At 35.5% G+C, this 22,627-nt stretch overlaps 1 protein-coding gene across 3 annotated transcripts in view; it reads left to right on the top strand.

The window, feature by feature from the left end:
• The window catches only part of ctnnd2a (catenin (cadherin-associated protein), delta 2a), a 350,952-nt gene that overhangs the window by 258,725 nt on the left and 69,600 nt on the right, over window positions 1–22,627 (top strand). For all 3 annotated transcript variants that reach the window (XM_028434803.1, XM_028434804.1, XM_028434805.1), the window contains 2 exons: window positions 854–1,067; window positions 11,978–12,164. In XM_028434803.1, coding sequence (XP_028290604.1) covers window positions 854–1,067; window positions 11,978–12,164 — 401 coding nt within the window. The remainder of the gene's footprint in view (window positions 1–853; window positions 1,068–11,977; window positions 12,165–22,627) is intronic.

The raw sequence follows: 22,627 nt of genomic DNA on the forward strand, positions 1-22,627 counted from the left end.
GTCTTTTCTTAATCTTCCTAAATGCTTTTGTTTTATGTTCAAACGCTGAATTTCACATTGCATTGAAACCGGATTTTTATTTGATGTCACTTTCATGCTAATCAAACATTAAGTGGGTTTGAACCTTTAGAAGCCAAAACTATCAAGTTTTTTTTTTTTTTTTTTTTTTTAATAATAGTTTCAAACGATGCCAGTTAAGGATCTGTGGGCAAGGCTGAATAAGTTTAAAGGCTCTGCTGTTGATGTCTCTGTCCCTGCATGTCAACAGAGGTATTGTTAAGTTCATTTCTTAATCAGGGACGTCAAACTCATTTTTGTTTAGGGGCCAAATATATCCTAGTTAGCTACAGATTTTTGGCGTGAAAATTAGCAATTTCAACATTACTGTTCCCTAATTAGCACTTATCAAAATATATTATTCTTGATATATACTGTATATATATATATGTATGTATATATATATATATATATAAACAACTTCACATGAACAAACATTAGCTCCAGTGGCGATGTGGCAGGAAAATTCAAAAAATGTATCCTGTTCCTATGTTTTCTGATCAGTGTGAATATCTGTCATTTTGTGCAAGCACAGCAATAAATGGTCATAGTATGTCTAATGATCACCCATTGATTTATTAATCTGACTGTCAGGACATACATATAATCACCCCCATTTTATATTGTGTGACAGAAACTGGCACAATAGAGAAAAAGGAGCTTTTGGGTCTGAGTGTGTACCCAAGTGTTGGTTATTGATGACAGCTCCGTGTTTGCCCACGCCGGTTACTAAAGAAATCTCAAGGGTTTTAAATCTTGATTTATTTGATTGTTTTTTTCTTCTCTCTTTGCATAGATTCGTAGACAGGGAGGAATCCAGCTGCTGGTTGACCTCCTGGATCACAGGATGACTGAAGTTCACCGCAGCGCCTGTGGAGCTTTGAGGAATCTGGTGTATGGCAAGGCCAACGATGAGAACAAGGTGACCCTGAAGAACTGTGGGGGGATTCCTGCCCTAGTCCGCTTGCTTAGGAAGACGGGAGACGCGGAGATCAGAGAACTAGTAACAGGTAATTCATTCTTCAACCTGTTGCACAGATTTTGTACTTGACGTAATTTTCCTTCTTGCTAACCTCTGTATTAGTTTGGTTCACAAAAGTGATTTTCATCAAATTTTGTCAGATTGCTTTTTGCCTTGTTTCAATTGATGTTGTAGTCAATTCCTGCATATTTAAGGGAGGAGGCACACTTTCCCAATGTTGACATTTTTTTATTTTCAGGAATAATGTTTTAATGTTTTTACTCATTTAGTATGACTACAGGGAGAGACTAATAATGACCATACTTTCCTTTTTATCATTAAAACTTCTGATATATGTGAAAGTTGTGCATTCTTCAGTTTAGCAATGACAAAGTGTGCCACCCTTTACTGACGGTATATTGTTCATTTAGTAATAATATACAGTATATATATGTTTTTTTTTACTTTGTCTGCACATGCTGTCGAAGGTCAACACTACAAGTGCAATATTTTAAAGACAGCAATGCAGGTTTTGATATTGCAAATAAAATGAATCAATTTTACTAAAAATTTCACCGAATCCGTTTATAACTTTTCAAGTTGTCTTGCTAACTGACAGACTGACTGACAGCGTTGCACTGCATTAGTTTAGCATTAGCATTAGTATGGCATAGAATTCCGACATCATCACTGTTGAAGACATCATCAGTTAGAACATTCTAATTGGAACACTGATGACATCACTGTTGATGACATCATCACGGTTCCAAATGGAACACTGATGTTATCATTAGTGTTCTAAATCAATGTTTAACAAAAGTTTCAGTGTGGATGGGAAAATAAATGGTATTTATATATATAATGTTTTGGTAGCCAGAACATCATCAAAAATCTCCTGTTCCTTATTCTATTTATCAATTTTCTTGAAAATTTAATCCAAATTCATTCATAACAAAAAGTTATCTTGCAAACAGAATGACAAATTGACAGATAAACGGAGGGTAAATCATAACCTTACCGCTCTTCCCTTTGCTCCGCTTCTGCGCTTTGCTCTTGGCGGAGGTAATAATAATAATACAAAGTATCATGTTGGTTGGTTGGTTGTTTGGATAGTTGTTAGCTAGGCTTGGATAGAAGGTTGGTTGGTTGGATAGTTGTTAGCGTGTCTTGGTTGGTTGGTTGGATAGTTGTTGGCTTGACTTGGTTGGTTAGTTGGATGGTTGGTTGGTTGGTTGGATAGTTGTTGACTTAGTTGTTTAGATGGTTAGTTGGATGGATGGTTGGCTGAATAGTTGTTGGCTTGGCTTGGTTGGTTGGTTTGGTTGGATAGTTGTTAACTTGGCTTTAATTTGTTCGTTGGTTGGTTGGATGGTCGGTTGAATGATTACGTACTTGCTCGGATGGTTGCTGGCTTGCTTGGTTGGTTAGTTGGATAGATGGTTGGTTGGATAGTTGTTAGCTTGGCTTGGTTGGTTGGTTGGATAGTTGTTGGCTTGGCTTTAATTTGTTCGTTGGTTGGTTGAATGGTTACGTGCTTGCTCGGATGGTTGCTGGCTTGCTTGGTTGGTTAGTTGGATAGATGGTTGGTTGGATAGTTGTTAGCTTGGCTTGGTTGGTTGGTTGGATAGTTGTTGGCTTGGCTTTAATTTGTTCGTTGGTTGGTTGAATGGTTACGTGCTTGCTCGGATGGTTGCTGGCTTGCTTGGTTGGTTGTTTGGTTTTGTATTTCTATTTCTGTCCTAATTTTTCACGCCAATAAGCAGTAGGTCGATCTTTTAATACTGCATTGTAAAGTAATTTGCCATAAAAAATTTTTTTGGATCTGGCAAAATTTGGAAAACTTTTACTAATAGCATCATATTGTGAACCACCCTATTTATTATTCATTGTTTTTCCTTTATATTAAACTTTTTAACTGCAATGCAGCATATTAGGAGTTCACCTGCATTTGGATTGTAGTGAGGTCAGTTTGTCCTTCTCAGGCTTCTTTACATTCCAAACAGCAAATATTTATAAATCGTATTTGAAGTTACATTTAAATTCATTTTCAAGCAAAAATGCAGAGGAGGCAGCATTGCGGACATAGATGTTGTTAGCCTACACTGTTTATGTCACGTCCTCTACTTTTTATGGTCAGAAAGTTAAATTTTCTTTAGAGTTTCGTCTACAACATTTTGGTTTTTCTTTTTTACCTCATATATAATTCCCAAAACATGCATTGCAGCAAAGCTCCACTCATGCATATACATGTGAGGAGCCTGAGCATGAGTAAATGATGTATGAATTCAATTCTAGCACCTTCACAACCTCACACATGCTTTGGTATACCTCGACCCTCTGAAATATTATGCTCTATGATTTCCAATATGATATTTATAATCTACTGGCACGATTGCAATGCACACACAGATGCTTGCATTATTAAACATTCACTATCCCGAACATACATGTGATTTCAGTTAACTGCTCTAGTTATTTTGGAGCTTCTGCCGCCTGTGGACAGGTAGTATTAATGAACATGATGTGTTTATGTGTGTGTGTCCAAATGAAGCTCCTGGATTCGATGTAACAGGTACTATTGAATTCTTAAGACATGTATTATCTAAGACATTGTTTCTCAAATGAGGGTTCAGAGCTGCAGCGTATTTATGGCAAATCTCTTAAACTACAGCTCTAAAATGTGTTGCTATTAACTGGCTGGAGGTCAATCCACCTACACATCACCTGTGGATCCATAGTATCTTGCTTGCATGGCTGTTTGGATGGTTGCGTGCTTGCTTGGCTTGGTTAAATGGTTGGTTGGATGGATAGTTGCTTGCTTGCTTGGTTTTGTTGGTTGGTTGCTTAAATTGTCAGTTGGTTGGATAGTTGTTGGCTTGGTTGGTTGGATGGTTGCGTGCTTGCTTGCTTGGATGTTTGTGTGCTTGCTTGGTTGGATGGTTGCCTTTTTGGTTGGTTTAATGGTTGGTTGGATGAATGAATGGATAGTTGCCTGCTTGCTTGGCTTTGTTGGTTGGTTGGTTGGTTGGGTAGTTGTTGGTTGGATGGTTGCGTGCTTGGATGTTTGGTTGGTTGGATGGTTGGTTAAATGGTCGGTTAGATGGATGGATAGTTGCCTGCTTGCTTGGCTTTGTTGGTTGGTTGGTTGGTTGGTTGGGTAGTTGTTGGTTGGATGGTTGCGTGCTTGGATGTTTGGTTGGTTGGATGGTTGGTTAAGTGGTTGGTTAGATGGATGGATAGTTGCCTGCTTGCTTTGCTTTGTTGGTTGGATATTTGTTGGCTTGGTTGGTTGGATGGTTGCGTGCATGCTTGGTTGGTTGGATGGATAGATGGATGGATAGTTGCCTGCTTGGTTTTTGGTTAAATGGTTGGTTGGATTGGTGATTTTTTTTTTTTTAAGACCCTTAAATTCCAGTCTTTGCATGAATTTACTGTTAGGAACCAATTAATTTTTGTGACTAATGTTCTGCTGCTGCTGTGAAAAATTACTGCACATTGTTTACATGACATAATTGCATTTCAAACAAAGTTTTAAATAAGCTAATTGTGCCAGCTTTACAGCTAATTTTATGTTCATTGTTTACATTATAGAATAGTACAATGTTGCACAAACAATGTTTTGAATCACAAGAAAACTTTTAAAGATGTATTAGATTATTTTTTGGTACACCTCAGTGTTATGCACTTTCTATGCAAATATTTGGTTAAAATAAGCCTTTTTTTTCTACATTTTTGCGTGTTTATTAGAAGCTGCAATAAACTGCGATTAATTTCTGGCATTTTTTCAGATTTGCGATGAATTACTTGTTGTTTTTTCATCGATTCCCGGCCCTAGTTAATAATATACCTCTTTAGCTCTAAGAAAATATTTATGGCATTTTTATCTTTGTGTCTGAGAAATTCTTGCATTTTCTCCCCCTTGGTTCTAAAGTTTAAATTTAGACGATCTTTATTGGCTTCTCGGGACTCAGAAAGGACGAATTCCAAGCCTCTGGGCCTGTCACTCAAATATGGTCGATGTGAAGGCTTCGGATGTCAATAGGAGATGGAGATGCTATCCTCGCTCACCTTGGACTGTTGGTGCAGCTGCTGCCTCCTTCAAACCACAAAAAAGAGCAATTTCAGAAAAGGCTGCAACTATTTAATACTTATGGTAACTTTACTTGGTTTTATACATAAATGATGACATGACACCTGTCATTAACATGAACAAGGTGTCATGAAGGCTGTCATTAAGTGTTGTTCGTTACCCTAACCCTAACCCTACCTAACCCACTAGATCCCTCCACTTAACCAAAAAATGCCAACATAGCTCCAAAGGTGTCATAATTTCACGAAAGACATTTAATGACAGCCTTCATTACACCTTATTCATGTTAATGACAGATTATGACAGCGTAATGTCAGCTTTATAATTGTAAAATTGCGCGTGCTTAAAGAAACAGCAACTTTTCACAACATTTAGCAACAAACCACGTTTTAAAACATATGTGATTTTACTTTTGACCAGATTTACAGCAATATGTGTGAAAATTGTGATTTTTTTTCTCGTGAAATATAATGTTATCGTTAAATCTAAATGTTAAATGTAAATGTGAAATCTAAAACTTAAAAGTTAAATGTTAAATGTTAAATCTAGATATCACGGGTCAAACTAAATATTTAGCTAATATGCAAATTCACCCAAAGGAACCAATTAAAAGCTCATTTAGATTTAACATTTAGCATTTAGATTTAACATTTATATTTAAATGTAACACTTAGATTTAACATTTAGATTTAACATTTAGATTTAACATTTAGATTTAACATTTAGATTTAATATTTAACATTTAGTTTTAACATTAGCTGCGTTTCCATTACCCTGGGTAATGCGCAAAATTTAAATAGCGCAATAAGAACTGGTAATGGAAACACCTAAATTATGAAAAAACACTCAAAGTTTTTACGCTTTGAAGAGAAGGTATTTCAAACATTTTGATATTAAAATGTGTCACAAATACACATCACAGGACATGATGTACTTGGTCACATGACCACTTCTCTCCGAGTAAACACGACAAACTTCATTTTATTCATTCATTTTATTATCTTCCTTTTCAAATATTCATGAAATTGCTGTTTAAAACCAATGCATTTTTTTATTACTCATGATCACTTGTGTAACTGTTTTTAAAGCCTAAGGAAGAACTTGCTTAGACATGCTGGCTGAGTGTCGCAGATTGAGTTTCCGAGCATGAGGCACAGCCAACACCAACAGCCATGTTTTCATGCTGCCTTTTTTTCTTCTTCTTCTCCTTTCAGACAAACCAAGTCTGAACACTTTTGTTTTCTTGATAATTCCTCATTTTCAGCTACATTTGGCTTCCCTCCAAAATCTCCTTTCTCCATGTACTCTCGTGAAATTGTCTGTCATGCAGAAAATTCACTGCAGCACTTTCGCTGTGGGAAGCCTTGATGGCAATGAAGCTTCCAATGCTGGCAGTGGCAGTTTACGCACAATCAATTACTTTCCCATGAGCCTCACAGAAGCTTTCTCAACAAAGCTAATTGCCAGACACAAAGTTTTCCTCCAACCTTGGGTTAAGTCGGCAACTGTTAACCAGAGGTGAAAGTAACGTACTTACGTTACTGTAATTGAGTTGCTTTTAAGGGTACTTGTACTTTTTTGAGTATATGCTATTGAGTAGATGCTATTTTTCACCATCTCCATTTGTTCTAAGAACCCCAACAACATAGTATTTCAGGTTTATTTTCCCAAACTCACCTTTTTTCTGGAGTTTTTACCGTCTGAAAACTGACTTTCAGAGCGCTCCTAAAAACAGGCTGTTTTTTGGGCCGTCATGCATATGCATGAGTAGGCGCTACTTCAGCGTGTGTGTTTATCACAGCAGCAGTAAATCATTAATAGTCTTTGTTTTCCTCCTTACTCGTCTGACCACAGAACTAGTCCATTCAAGACGATCGTCCATTCTTTAGTCTGACCACTGCATCATATTGGGTCACAAACACGTCAGATTCAAATGATTAACTCATCATCTAGCTCTGCAGAAGCCTGATAACGATCCTGGTCATTTCAATCAGCTGTGTTGGAAGAGGGAAACATCTAAAACATGCTGGATAGTGGCTCTTGAAGACCAGGATTGGCCACCCCTGATCTACAGTGTATACTGAATGTAAAGATATCGCTATGTTTGTTTTACCTGTGAAGTAGTTTGAGAGGGAGGAGCTCACATTGTTATAGGGTAGGAGGAGCCAAGATTGTGACGTCACAAGATGAGAAAAATCCAACTTGCCCGTTTGGAGCTGACTTTTTATAAAATATGGAGTAACGAGGGAGGGAGGAAACAGAACTTTTCAACTTTGACCCTCTGAATGAGGTTAAAGGAATGTATATCACTGTAGCAAAACCATTATAAAGTGATTTTTTTCACAATATTGCTCCTTTAATGGAGTAAAGTTACATTTATATTTCTACACCCAACCCAATGATTATTTTTTTAATTTTCATTTCATGGTCATTTAACATAATCTATATGTTCTTAGTCATGCCATTTCTGATTAACACTCAGCCACTTGCTATGGTTCAGGTTGTGCTTTCTACCTATTATGTTGTTACCCACATGGCACATTTGGAATGGCACTGTTTTAGAGTTTATAAATGTAGCTATACTTGGAGCCTGATAATGTTTTTTTATTTTTCTAAATTGAATTAATTGGTGTTATTTTATTTGGGGGAAAAAAAGAAATGTACATTTGACAAACCTTTTATTTCATACAGATGCCTTTGTGGAAAATAAGTGCAATATTTGGTCTTTTCCTTTTTAAGTTTTTACATTGATTGATTGATGTCTTTGTTTCAAATGTGTAAAATGACAAAAAGAACAGTAGTTTAGAAAACAAAAAATGAAAAAATTATGCATTACAACAGTAGAAATAGACTATTGATATGATCCACAAACTTCCCAATTTACATGTGCAAAATGGAGTAGGAAGAAATGTAAACTTATTTAATCCAACCCCTATATTTAATACCATTTTGGACTTTTTAAGTACAACAGATGATACGATCATATACCCATATATGATTGAACAAACAATCTACATATTCACAAATAGTCCATAGTAATAATAATAATAGTCATCAAAACAGAAAACAACTGGTCTATAATGATCAGATTCATTCCTTTACCTTGTGAAAATATATTTTTTAAACCTGTTTTTAAACTGAATTATGTATGAACATTGTTTTAGCTCCACATTCATTCTGTTACTCCACAAATACAAAAGCTTTTCAAAGTTGTTCGGACACTTAAAGCCTTCACATTTAACTTTCACTTTCATTTGTTACACCCCTCTGTTCCGAAGAACATGTTTTGGATGTTTTCTGGCAGTTGATTATTTCTTGCTCTGTATAAAATCTGTGCAGTTTTTATTTCCACTTGGTCACCAAATGTAAAGTCTTAGACTGTACACATGAGATGTTTACTGTATGCAAAAGAACCGTTGCTAGATGTATTACCAAAAATAAACATAGGGGGTGAAAGTAACACAATTTCAATCAAGTAACAGTACTTTTACTTAAGTAGGATATATCGGTACTCTTAACACCTCTGCTGTTAACACCTGCCTTCACCTGGAATGTTCTGCAAATAATGTTTTTCTTTTCAATTTACAGATTTTTTTTTTTTTTTGTACACACACACACACACACACACACACACACACACACACACACACACACACATACATACCGGCTGTGTAATTTGTCGCCTGTGCCATTGCTCGTCACTGGAGTCTGACCTGACGTCTAACTAATTCACAGCGAGCTGCACAGATGAAGACTGTTTAATAAAACATTGCCACTTGAGGCCCTTACAGGTCTCAGTCTCCCCTTGCATGTCACACTCTCATTTATTCATGAATTCATGCAATCATCTCCCCTTTTCCCCCCAAACCACCTAGCAACCCGGAAACTGTCCGTCAAATGTCTAAGAGGGATGAGACGGTGACGCACGCACGCACACGCACGCACGCACGCACACACACACAGGGTTAAGGAAAGGTGTTAGGTACGGTGTACATTTTAGGACATATTTAGGTCCCAGAGTAAGGTATCAGGTAAACCTCTGCAATTTGTTTGACCAAACAGACTCATGACTCAGCAAAACCTCCGTCAAATCTAACGACGTCACTTATCAAAACAAGCGTCGTTAAATGTTGTGGCCACAGGCTTCAAAATAAAAGTCCTCAGACTCAAAGTCACAGGCCTTAAAACAAGACATGGCGTTTTGTTTTGAAGGAACTGAAAGTATGCCATTCTTTCCTTTTGTTTTTTAAAGTTTAGATATATCAATGTATTGTTTGATTAATAAATACGTTAAATGAAACATTGATATATCATAACATTTAAAAATGAATGATTGAAATAACAGCTATCAACTCACTCTCGTATCCAAAGCAGCACATATTGATGACGTCATGTGTATTTCTTCCGTATGTGTATTTTGAAAGCTGTTACTTTATTTATTTAATTTTTAAAGAAAGAACAGTTTATTAATGTATTTTGTCATAAAGGAAGCATTGAGGCCATGATAAGGAGTGTTCCATTCCTCTAAAAGCTCAGGAAATTAGGCTCAATGCTTCCTTTATAACCTCCTTTAGCCTAGGAAACACTGATGCATCTTTTACCAAAGGAGACCAGATAATGCTGACCCACAATTCAACTCACAATGTAAATTACCAACGCAATAATACGCCTAGAACAACTCTAAATAATGTAAAACTAAAACTTATTATATGTAAGACATATCATCAGATTATAACTGCCATAAAACAGACCCTCTGTGGTTCAAGAAAAAGGTATTAGAGACTATTTATTCCACATTTTGTTTTATTCAACATATTTCATTCACCTAGAAATGCTTTGTGTGGTTGTTCATGTGTTTGCATACAACTGCATGTAGGCCTATATCTTGCCTAATTGTTACAGTTTTATAAAATCATATTTATTTTGGTTTAATGTTGATTAGTGAGTGAAAGGTGAGTGTGATTGACCATTCTCAATGTGACGTTCTTTTAGTTTCACCTTTGTTCCTTGTTGCCTGGTAGCCTCTTTTCCTTTGATTTACATTCAAACCTTATGATATATTAGATTATATCAGCGGTTAGAGACAGGGAAAGTGTTATTAATGCTTTTACATTTTCAGAAATTTGTAGTTTTTTCACCACGGCAGACGTCACTAACCTTCTTCGCTGCTGTCAGATTTATTACGTCACCTAGTGGAAGTGCGTCTCATTGTCAAAACAACATGATGGCCTTTCCCTAACTCCTTTCCTTTTAATTAAATTTTTACATATTTTTTTAATTTTTATCCTAATTCCTATCCTTAACTCCGCAACGTCATCCACGGAGGTTAAGGAAAAGTGGATAGGATAGGAATGGAGATAGGATGGACTATTCAGACGCAACCATGGTTTCCAGTGTGATGTCATTATCTCCTGATCACCTGATGTAATTCTCATGAGAACAATGAGCTTCTCAAAGCATTACACATCTGTGTTTCCGCAGCAGTTCTGCTGTTCTTTGTTTTTCCTAAAGCACATTGCGAACGCTCGCCAAGCGTTGTGTTTAAAATTGAATTAGCCGTGTCTCTCAGACGTGTTCTTAATGGACAATGCATTTACACATTGTGCCAGGAGCAGCCGTTTGCATTTGTTCTCCAGGAGCCAAAACGAGATATTCCGACTCATTGCTTTCCCACGTGCTGAGCAATCGGTGGCCTACATTGCAGTTTGCTTACCTTGCTTTTTTTTTTTCTCCATCTCGATTGAAAATCGTTTTAATCTCGGTCTCTTTCTACCTACCTCACGCGGATTTTGCCACGTCATTATTATTATTATTTTTCCTCACTCTTCTAAAGAAAGCTTATTAAATTTAAACTATGCACTTTGTCTTGTAATTGCATTCTTCTTCATTCTTTCTACTTTCCCTCTCAGAGCAAGTTAAGTAAGTTTTCCATTGTGCGTTTTAATTATCTCCTAAAATGCCATCATTAGTTCTCAAGAAAGATAACCATTGCAATGTCGTTTAATCAGAAAATAATCATAATTTAGTGGTTTAATGTTCCAGCTCTATCCTGAATATGAATATCGATTTATTTATTCATCTTATTTTATTTTATTGTGTGCTAATGTGTGCACTTGTATTTAATCCTTATTTAATTAACAGTGTTTTACTTAATTATGTATATTTATCTTTCTTTCTTTGTTTGTTCTATGCTTATTGTTTTTATTTGTAATATTTCTTGAGCCACTCTATTTGTGTTTCTATTGGTGTTAATTCAAAAAGACCCCAAAAACTGTCCATTATGTGTAAAAAGTCCAGCAGAAATTTTCCGAAAAATTTCCACTGGAACTAATTCCCATGAAAAGTTGATATTTTTGAATATTCACAAAATTCCTGTGGAAATTTAGCAGAAATTTGCAACCCTAGTTTAAATGTTTTTTTTTTTTTGTTGTTGTTGTTGTTTTTAAATGTATTATTTTGTATGCATGCTAATGTTCATGTTTGTATGTACCGTATGTTTAATTATTATTATGACTACATTGTGCACAAACATACATTTAAATAAGCTACATTCATACATTTTGTGGATTTTTTGTAAACTTTTCCATCCGATGTTTTTTTGTTGTTTAACTTAACAACAAAACACAGCAATGACTTCTCTTCTGGTTCACCGGTTGTAGCCGGTGCATCAGTATTATGGGTGTAGCAGGAACTCGTGCAAGGAGAAAGGTTTCGCACTATTTGGAGTTTTTAAAAAAAAAAAAAACCTGATTAACTGCATACATTTTTTTTTTTGTGCTTTATTTTTCTGTAATTAATTAATTGCAATTAACAAGTTAAAGTCCCAGCTCCTGATTAATTTCTGCTCTTGCTTGTGTGCATGTGCACAGGCGTGCTGTGGAACTTGTCGTCATGTGATGCACTGAAGATGCCCATCATCCAGGATGCCCTGGCCGTTCTGACCAATAGCGTCATCATACCCCACTCCAACTGGGACTCCTCCCCCAATCACCACGACGACCGCAAGCTCCACCTCCATACCTCCCAGGTGTTACGTAATGCTACCGGTTGTCTCAGGTAAGGGTCACACACACACACACACACACACACACACACACACACACACACACACACACACACACACACACACACACACACACACACACACACAATCTCTGTGTCAGGGTTGGGATCAATTACATATTTCAGTTACAATTAAATTTGGAGTACAGTGACCACCTTTTTTTTCCCCGATTACAATTGAATTACAATTATTTTTATCCTCAAAAAGTCAATTACAATTAATCACAATTACTTACTGAGCCTGAAATGAATGACCTAATAAGTTAAACTTCCTCCTGTGTTAGCTTTCTGTTAGCATCTCTTATGCTAACAGGCTGTAAAATACACTAAAAACAAATATCTATCATCTATTATTCCTATCTATTGTTACCTTGTTAGACTTCCTAATCAATGAAAATATAGGTTTCAATATTTTTGGTGTGGTTATTTTGAAATGGTTAAATGTGGGAAAGCTTGATATGAAACACTGTACATAGAACTGTAACATGGTGCCCCATTTTTTAAATCATGATTTATTACATAAGATTTTTATAGAATTATCATGGCAAATAAAATTACAATTTAATTACGATTACGACAGACAGATTTGGTAAAATTACAGTAATAATTACGCCATAATTGTAATTCATTATCAATTACGCAATTACAATTATAATGAACCCCAACGCTGGTTTGTGTTCACATTTGTTATTACTAAGTAGTCGATAAACATCACCTTTATGTGCACTTTAATCCTGCATGTCACTGATTCATTTCTGCTCTCCTTATTTCTCTTCTATAAAACATCATGCACCAGTCGCCATAGCAACAACTCAAGTACTTGTCAGAGTCTTTAGGTGATGACTTGGTGCGTTGTTATGTATATATAGGCCTGAAGTAATGGATGAAAGTTCTCAGCAGGTCAACAGGAGTTTTCAATCCGTCGTCACAGAAGGTTTGGGAAAGTCTTTATGGGACGTGAATGAAGTTGTTCTTAGGAATTAAACGTAAATAGGATTTAAAAAATGGAAGTCAACAAACAAATTCTGTTTTCCCTTAAAACTGAGTGAAAAAGTCCAACAAAAAAAAAATAAAGTAGGTAATGATGCCACTTTTTGTTGCTTTAAAAGTGTTTTTGTTTTTTTTCTAACGTGAAGTCGAATCACATAAACGGTGAAATTCGAAGAAAATAAAATTGAGAAACCTAAAACACTGTCAATTTATTCAGTCAAATTTCTATTATTTATGTTTGACTGACGTGGTAAATGTTGCGAAACTCATTCCTTCTTCAAATGACACAAAAAGAGAAGAAAAATATTTACAAATCTCACACATTATAATACTGTAAGTGTGTGTGTCGTGTGGGTGTGATATTATAATAATTATAATAATGTGGAAGAAAGGAACAATATATGCATGTATGTATGTATATATATATATACAAAATAAACATAATAAAATTGAGAGAATAGGTAAAAAAAATAAAAACCTCTAAGAAACACTTTATAATAACTATCTGTGATAAGTAGTTAATAGATCATTAATAAACTATTAATGAGTTATAAATTGCTGTTGAATATTTGCCAACAGTTTATTAGGGATTTATAACAATTTATAAATTACATGTTAACTTAATGTTATTGATTTATAATAACTTGCAAATGATTAATACATAATTAATAAGCTATTAGTAAACTACTTACTAATGACTTGTTAAGTATCAGGTAAAACTTTATATACGTTATCGGGACATTATTAAATTTGCAACTATTCCTCATTTCCTGACTGTTGTGAGGAATAGTTGCAACTTTAGAATATCGTCTAATTTTAAATGATCTTATTGGCTATCTATAGGCACAGTTATACATCTTTAATAAACTGTTAGCAAATATTCAATACGGAATTTACAACTAATGATCTATTACTTACTGATAATGGATATTTATTATAAAATGCTACCAAGTTTGTTTTATTTATTTTTCCTCTTCTCTTCTTGTCCAGCTCTATTGAGCACAAAATTAAACTAATATTATAGTACAGTTCTTATATATATATATATATATATATATATATATTTATGCAGACACTTGTAATCTGACCTTTCTTATTGCTCACGCAGCCAAAACAGTGCTTGAGTTGATTCAAGTGACACTCACAAAAATCAGGCATTAAGTGGTGTAATTATTAGTCATTATTGTTAGTTTGGCAGGTAGAGTCTCAGAGACAGACAGGTTGATCACAATGGAAGGGGGGCTGGCGACCATGGCCTCAAACGGTTAAGGAAGAAGAAAGAAACCCTTGGATATCCGTCTTTGAGCTTCACTCAATCAACCTCCAGCAGCCTGTGGATTAAGCCTCACACCAGCGTCCTCACAAGCCCGCGTTCAATGTTTATCTGCAGCTGTTCAATGGGATTTCAAAGCCTTTCTGCAGGCGGTAGAAACAGGGACTCGAGTGCAAGGTGCTAAATCGTGTGCAAACAAAAGTGTTTAAGCAGCAAACATTTAGAACAGGCGGGCCCGAGTCCAGTCCTGGAGAGCCCCTGTCCTGCATGTTTTATATTCTACTTTTGTCAACAAGAAGAATAGAATCCTTTTATTGCACAAGGACAATGAAATTGCACAAAACTAAACTACCATTCAAAGATTCAAGCCAAACGGACACAATCATCATAAAAACAACATAAGGTACGGTAAAAGTGTATGGGTATAAAAAGTTCATCTGTATAAAATTGCATAGGTGTAAAGGTTCATGGGTATAAAAAGGTAATCAGTTTAAAAGTATAAAACAACACTGATCCACTGATTGTGAAAGGTAGCTCATTTTTTTGAGCAGGGAGACATTTGAAACATGCAGGACAGGAGCTCTCCAGGACCAGACTTATTGTAGAAGAACAGATTTGCGATAGGATCATAGTTTTGTCACCAGGACCAGATTAAATGTTACTTCATGGCCTGTTCTGTCACTATATGTGGTTTGCATGTTCTGTCTTGCTACAATCCAGAAATCTCATATGATCAAACGAGATCTAACTACGGGATCTAATACTGCGTTCCAGGTAACTTGGAAGTCTGGATTTTCTTATCTTCTACCTGAAAAAGTGTGGAGGATGAAATTCTAGTATTATTAAAAGCTGTTGACCATGTATAAGAACTCGGAGATTGTAATTTTCAACTCGTGAATGCAGAGTTCTAAATTCCAGCAAGTTAATTTTATCTTCGTTTTGAAGAAGACAAAAGAAGATGCCTCTGAAGAACACTGGCAGTCGACAATAGAAACATACGAGGGGATCAAAGTCAGTTTCCTGAAAAAATTGTCTGAATAAATTAAACCTTAACATTAAAAAAGAAGAAATGAAATGAACTTGCTAGAATTATTACACAGAAGCCAAGAAAACATCAAAATGATTAGCAGATGCCTCTGAAGAAGACTGGCAGTTGACAGTCGACACATGTTAGTAGATCAAAGTACATTTCCTGAAACAAAGTTGTCTGAATAAATGAAACTTTAACATGTTATTTAAAAAGAAAAGAAAATGAATTTGCTGGAATTACTACGCGGGAGTTGAGAAAACATCAAAGCGATCAGCAGCTGCCTCTGAATAAGACTGGCAGTTGATAATCGAAACATGTCAGGAGATCAAAATAAATTTTCCGAAACGAAGTTGTCTGAATAAATTAAACCTTAACATATTATTTAAAAAGAAGACAAAATGAACTTACTGGAATTATTACGCGGGAGTCAAGAAAACATCAAAGCAATCAGCAGATGCCTCTGAAGAAGACTGCCAGTTGATAGTCGAAGCATGTCAGGAGATCAAAGTAACTCTCCTGAAACAAAGTTGTCTGAATAAATGAAACCTCAATGTATTAAAGAGTTCTAAGGTGTCTTGAAAGCAGCGTTACGTGTTTCTCAGTCAGCTCACTTCTTGATTGGCTACTTTCTGCGCTCCTTCACAAATCTCGGGGTCATGAGTCGGGAGTCGTCGGCTTTCCACACATAAGTGAAGTTTTGATCGTAAAATTTGAACAGGTTTCATATTTACGATTGTTGCACTCGACCAATGGAGAAATTCAATCTTATCACACCTTAGACCACAGGATAATCTCATAAATTATAAAACAATCTGGTGTTTGTGGTCCTTGTTCGGAAAAAGGGAAAATTGGGACAAAATCAGCCCGATTATCTTTGTGTATGTGTATGCTCTCAGTGTTATGTATTTTGCTGATAGCGGTAGTCATAACATGGCAGAGCCTCCTCTGGCAGAGACCTTGGTGAACGCTATCAGTGTACGATGGTATCTGGCCTGCTTTGGACAGTCTGACCAGGAGAGAGTTCTGTAAATACAGATCATCTACTTCAGAGTATTTAGATAAGAATTGGCTGCATGGATGGATGGATGGATGGATGGATGGATGGATGATGATTTTTGTAGCCACAGCTGCAGTTGTTTGATCTTTCTTTTCTCCATCGGTTTTTTTTTTGGGTTCGTATGAACTCATAAATCCAGTAAATATTCCCAGTCCCACCTGGGAGACGTTGCTAAATGATTTTTCTACTTTACTGTCACACACATTTCTACCTCATGCTTCAGCCATTGTTTTTAATCAAACATTTAAAGCCACAGCAGTGCTATGTTGCGTGTAGGGAGTCAGAGACTGAAGCAATGGTTCTTCCACTTGCTTTGCCACGTCTCCCATAAGAGGCATAAACAAACAAGGAAAAGGCAAACTTTATTCTTGTTTTTTTATTAGGCAGCTCCATCTCTTTGTTTTCAGTGTTCTGCCTCGGGGGTCTGCAGGACAAGATGATTATACACAGTATTGCAGTTTCACAAACACCTGAACTAATCTAATCGCTCCACTAACAACTGTGTTTGCGCTAAAGTTTACACTGGGGGAAACACATTATCTTGTTTAGTGTTGGGATGAGTCAGAGCAGTGCTGACATAACTGGTGATTTTCCATGTTGTTTTTTCAATATATGATATTAAAATATGTTTGTGGATGGATAACAGCTTCTATTGCTCAAGATCTAATCCAGATAATCTAAAAATGTGCAACGATCAATCGTGTGTAGATAGATGCCAAACATTAACAGTGGATAAACTCAGCTGACCCTGTCCTAAACTCTGTTGGTTAATGAGTTTGTATTTAGAATGGGAGATGGACTGGAAGCTATTATTGAAATGTATCCATCATCTCTACCAGATGGGAAACTTTTATTACACCAGGGGCCAAAAAATGTGATTGTATCTGAACTGAGGGCCACATTATCAGCATTAATGTCAGCATTTAGAATAATGACCAGGCTGAGCATTAACACAGGAAACAACAAAGGTTTTGTGTGTGTCTTTGCTGTCTTTTTGTTTGGGATTGAAGTCATTTTTGTGTTTTTTTTTTTGTTTTTTTTTTTTTTTTTGGTCGTATCGGGACATTTTTGGACTTAATATGAGCATTTTTGTGTATGTTTTCATGGTTCTGTTCATTTTTGGAATAACCATTTATAGTTTTGTGTTTTTCAGTCATTTGGTGTATTTTTGTATTCTTTGTGTGTGTTTATTCATTTGTGTATTTGGTGTATTTCAGTTGTCGTTTCATGTGTCATTTTGTGTATTTTTTCTCTGGTTCTTTGTATTTTTGGAAAAACTATTTTTAGTTTTGTCTTTGTTTTGTGTTTTTCAGTCATTCTGTGTATTTTAAAAAAAAAAAAATTGTGTGTTTTTGTAGTTCCCTTGTGTATTTGGGGTATTTTATTTCTCGTTTCATGTGGTCGTTTTCTGTATTTTTCTCTGTTTCTTTGTATTTTTTAAATTAGATTTTATAATTTTTTCTTGATTTTGTGTGTTTCTCAGTTATTTGTTGTATTTTTTAATCTTTTTTGTGTGTTTTTGTAGTTTAATTGTGTATTTGGGGTATTTTAGTTGTCTTTCATGTGTTATTTTGTGTTTTTCTCTGGTTTTTTTCTATTTTTGAAATAAGCTTTTATAGTTTTGTTCTTTTGTGTACGTTTGGAATCTTTTTGTGTTTTTTTCTTGTGACTGTGTATTGTTGCTGGTATTTTTACGTAATTTTGTATGTTTTTTGGAGTTATTTTGTGTATTTTGTTGGGCTTTATATTGCTTCAAACTTCATGAATTACAATATATGGGATGTTTGATTTGGGGCCCGCACAAAATTAGACATAGGGTCGTATTTGACCCGCGGGCCACCAGTTACCCATGCCTGATATGTACACACTAGTGGTTACATATGGCAACTAGTTCATAATTCCACCAATATATAGAGATGCAGGTTTTGTAATATTTTCAATAAAACAAATGCTTCCAGAAGTTTTTGTCACTTTTGAAGTATTTGTCTTACTTTTTGTTTCTGGCTCACGAGCTGTTTGCAGGAATTTAAATGTGTGTTTGTGTGTGAGAACCTAAAGAAGCGGAGGAAGATAAATGATGCTGTCACAGTGTTTTTTCCTCCCCCCACACACACACACTTAAGCTCGGGATCAAATAGCGAAAGCTCGTAATAATGCCGAAGTAAAGGAAGAGATAATTTGGAAAGATTAGAACAATGAGAAGAAGAGACTCAAAATAATGAAGGTGTTTGTGCTGCTCTCGAGGGGCTCGGCTCTATCTCGCCATCTATTCTTGGAGTTAAAGTGACATGAGACCACCATGTTCAGGCCTCGGTGTTCCTCGCTTCAATTTCAGACCTCTCACCTCTCTCATTATCCCTTTTGTTCGTGTACGTGTGTTACTGCACGTCAAGATCCGGATTTTCAACACGCTTCTGGCTATAGCCCCGAGGATTTGTGTCACGGGAGTCTTTCCTTTAGCGCCAAAGTGACTATTTCACCAAATGAGTTTCCAATATCACGACTGTTGGAAAATCCCTGATGATGAGAATGGGCTTTGTTTATTGGAACATATTTTATTGATACTATGTGCCTCAATGTGACTACTGTGTGTGTGTGTGTGTGTGTGTGTGTGTGTGTACACAGTGGTTTTCTACTCTATTAACCATCAATTACATTGGGCAGGGAAGCTAACGCCTGATGAAACATTGCATTATTAAATTAAGTGTTGAGCTTTAATTGGCCCTTAAAGGTCCATTTTCTACTTGCACATATACACTGATACAGTAAGTTCATGCAGTTCATGTATAGTACTAGTACTGTAGCAAAAATGAAGCAGAAGGCAACCACTGGCCTGATTTTATTAGGAATTTACAAAATTAAACGACACGTTGACGCAATGTGGGTGGTTGGCGCAAATCTCGAGACGGTCTATATATTTAATTCTTTTGATTTAAAAACAAAAACAAAAAAAAACACACATTTCATGCCAACATTTTGGAGATTTTTCGAGACCCTTCATTGTGCTACTGACAAAAATTCTGTTAACTTCAAAACTATTTACAAAAGCGTTAAAAACTAAGGGAAAACAAGAAGAGATGCTTTTATTTTGAAAAGATGTTGTTCGACTTTTAGCTTGAAGCTGGTGCCAGGATGATTTTTTTTTTTTAACATTCTGCTCGCAATGCATCACGGGGCATTTGAGTATGACTAGTGTGCCCACCGTGCATACTTCAAAAATAGTATACATCTGGATATTTTTTACATAGTCAATCTTTCTATACTATCTCAGGCTAGAAATAATTTAAAAGTCTTAAATTAAGTGTGATTTTATGATTGTAATTAGTCTCACATTTCAAAATAAATGTTAACGTTAATTTTAAAAAGAATGTATAGTTCACCTTAACATCGCACAATCACAACATAGCAGAACAGTGACGTGGTTGCAGCTGGACATTTTCAACATGGGGAAATGTAATTTTAACGAAAATTGCCTTTCCAACGAAGATTTTTCTTAATAGCTTTTCTTAATGGTTTTTATTTTATTTATTTTTTTTTCCTTGTTCAATAATTTTGATTATTTTAATCCTTTTTTTCATTTTTTTTTTTTTTTTTTTTTTACTGTTATTTTGTGTATTTTTGTGTGTTTACTTCGGGGGCCTCCAGTTGCACGTCTTCACTGGAAAAAAATGTAATAAATTTGTTTGCTGTGAAGTTGGTTTTAAATTTGACTTCAAACAGCAATAGAAAGTCTTAAAACGTCTTGAATTTAATTACTATATAACGTCCTACTTAGTACGAGTGGTATGTTAGTTATTTTCAACACAGCTGAAGATTGTGCTTCTATCTACATTTTTTTTTTAAAGTTTAATAATTTTTTCCTCCTAATGTGTTTCAGCTAATGAACAATAAATGCTGATCTGGATGCCCTTTCCTTACAGTCCGCCTGTATCACGTCCCAGCTCACTGCTGTCGTCTTATCAGGCCAGACACTCGGTCTGCTGTTTTCCATTTCATCCATTTCCGGGACTGTTTAGCTCCCTGCAGGTCGTTGGTTTGCTGCCAAGCAGGGGTGATACGTCTACCTGCTGATTTACAGCGACACACGGGGTTTGAGCATATACTGTATATGTGCCGCTGTACTGAACAAGGAACGCATAATCACACACTTGCCTTTTACCTTTAGGTTTTTGTGTATTTTTGTGTATTTTTTCCTGGTTCTGTTTATTTTTGGAACAACTTTTTATATTTGTTTTTTGTGTTTTTCAGTCATTTAGTGTGTTTTGTTCTAATTTGGGGTATTTAAGTTTTCATTTCATGTGTAATTTTTTTCTGTATATTTTTGGAATAAGCTTTTGTAGTTTTGCTCTGCATTGTTCTGTCATTTTGTGTTATTTTGAGTTATAATGTGTATTCTGTTGGGCTTCATATTATAGTATATTATATATGTAGTATATATATTATATGTACAGTATATTATATACCCTATATCATCATAATTTTGTTTTGGTTTTGTGTATTTTTCAGTCATTTGGTGTATTTTTGGAATCTTTTGTGTGTTTTTGTAGTTCCTTTGGGTTTTTGGGTTCAGTTGTCGTTTCATGTGTTGTTTTGTGTATTTTTGGAATCTTTTTGTGTGTTTTTCTTCTGACTGTGTATTGTTGTTGACATATTTTGAATTATGTCGTCATATTGTGTTTTTTTAGTTATATTGTGTTTTTTGTTTATTGCTTCCAACTTCATGAATCACAATATATTTTTGTAAACTTGTTTTTTCACTATAAATTGTGCTTCTAATTTAGTCCCATTGATGTCATCAGCTGTGTGTGTGTGTGGATCTGACATCTAGTGATGACCTTTCTCTCCTCTGCCTACTCAGAGTGATGCGTTACTGAACACATCAGGTCAAGCACCAGCTGTTGCAATGCTCTCGGCCGTCATCTGTTCCTTGAGTGACATTAGAAAGCCATCTGTCAGAAATGAACTCATGTTCACACCCTGCCAAAGCATGATTCACCAATTTAAATCGCCTAATAACACAAACTGGAGAAAGTGAGTAAGAGCATGACTGGCTCAATCAACTGCAGCAGTTTTTAATTATTGGAAAAGTCTAGAACAGTGGTTCCCAAACAGGGGTACGTGTAAGTAATGCTCCTAGTTCCTTTTTAGGCATTTATTTTTTTACAAAATACAATAGTAATACACAAAATTACAGAAAATGACAACAAAAGTACACAAAAATACAAGACAAACACAACAAATGACTGCAAATCCACAGTACAAACAAACAAGCAAAATGACAATAGAAATACACAAAAATGACAAAATAAAATGCAAAATGGCAGCACAAATACACAATGTGACTGCACAAAACATATATTTTACAGGAAAAATACAGAAAAGGACTACAGAAATGCATGAAATGCCTCACAACAAGTATGTCAACAACAAAAAACAAAATTACTATAACAACGGTTTGTTCTTTCCTGTATAAATTCTCAGACAAACAAACACATTTTTATGGCCCTGCTGTGATAAAAGTTGCCAACCTCTGGTCTAAAGCATCGAAGTCATGAAATAATTAGAGAACAAACAGTATAAGGTCTTTTACCTGCTTTCTGTGAAGTGTCACATGTTATGAATTGGCGCTATAATAATATACAAATAAAGATTGATTGATTAGTGAAGTTATTTTGAGACGTAATGGCCTCTTTCAATGGCAAAATAAAGAAAATAAAGAACAAGAATCAACAGGAGAAAGTTCATTTGTAGTTCTAAACATATTTATGGTGTTTTATACTAACTTTTCATCTCTCCCATGAGATTATTCTTCACATACAAATGGACAATTAATCAAATTAGGCAATGACGTAATTTCCCCTGTGCTGACGACCTCAAAACACTAACATCTACATTAAACAACACTAACCATAAACACACACACACACACACTAAGCACACCTGCAGTTAAAATGTTAAATGCTAAATAGTTTTATTTTTACGAATTCATGTCTTTTATCAGATTGTACCCTAATCGCCGCTGCAGCGAAAGTCTCACTCTGAACTGAGTTCAAAACTTGAGAGCCCGCATATGATAGTAGTGCAAAATGTAAAATATAGGACATGAA

Source organism: Gouania willdenowi, chromosome 20 (genome assembly GCF_900634775.1).
Source record: "Gouania willdenowi chromosome 20, fGouWil2.1, whole genome shotgun sequence".
Taxonomy (NCBI): Eukaryota; Metazoa; Chordata; class Actinopteri; order Blenniiformes; family Gobiesocidae; genus Gouania; species Gouania willdenowi.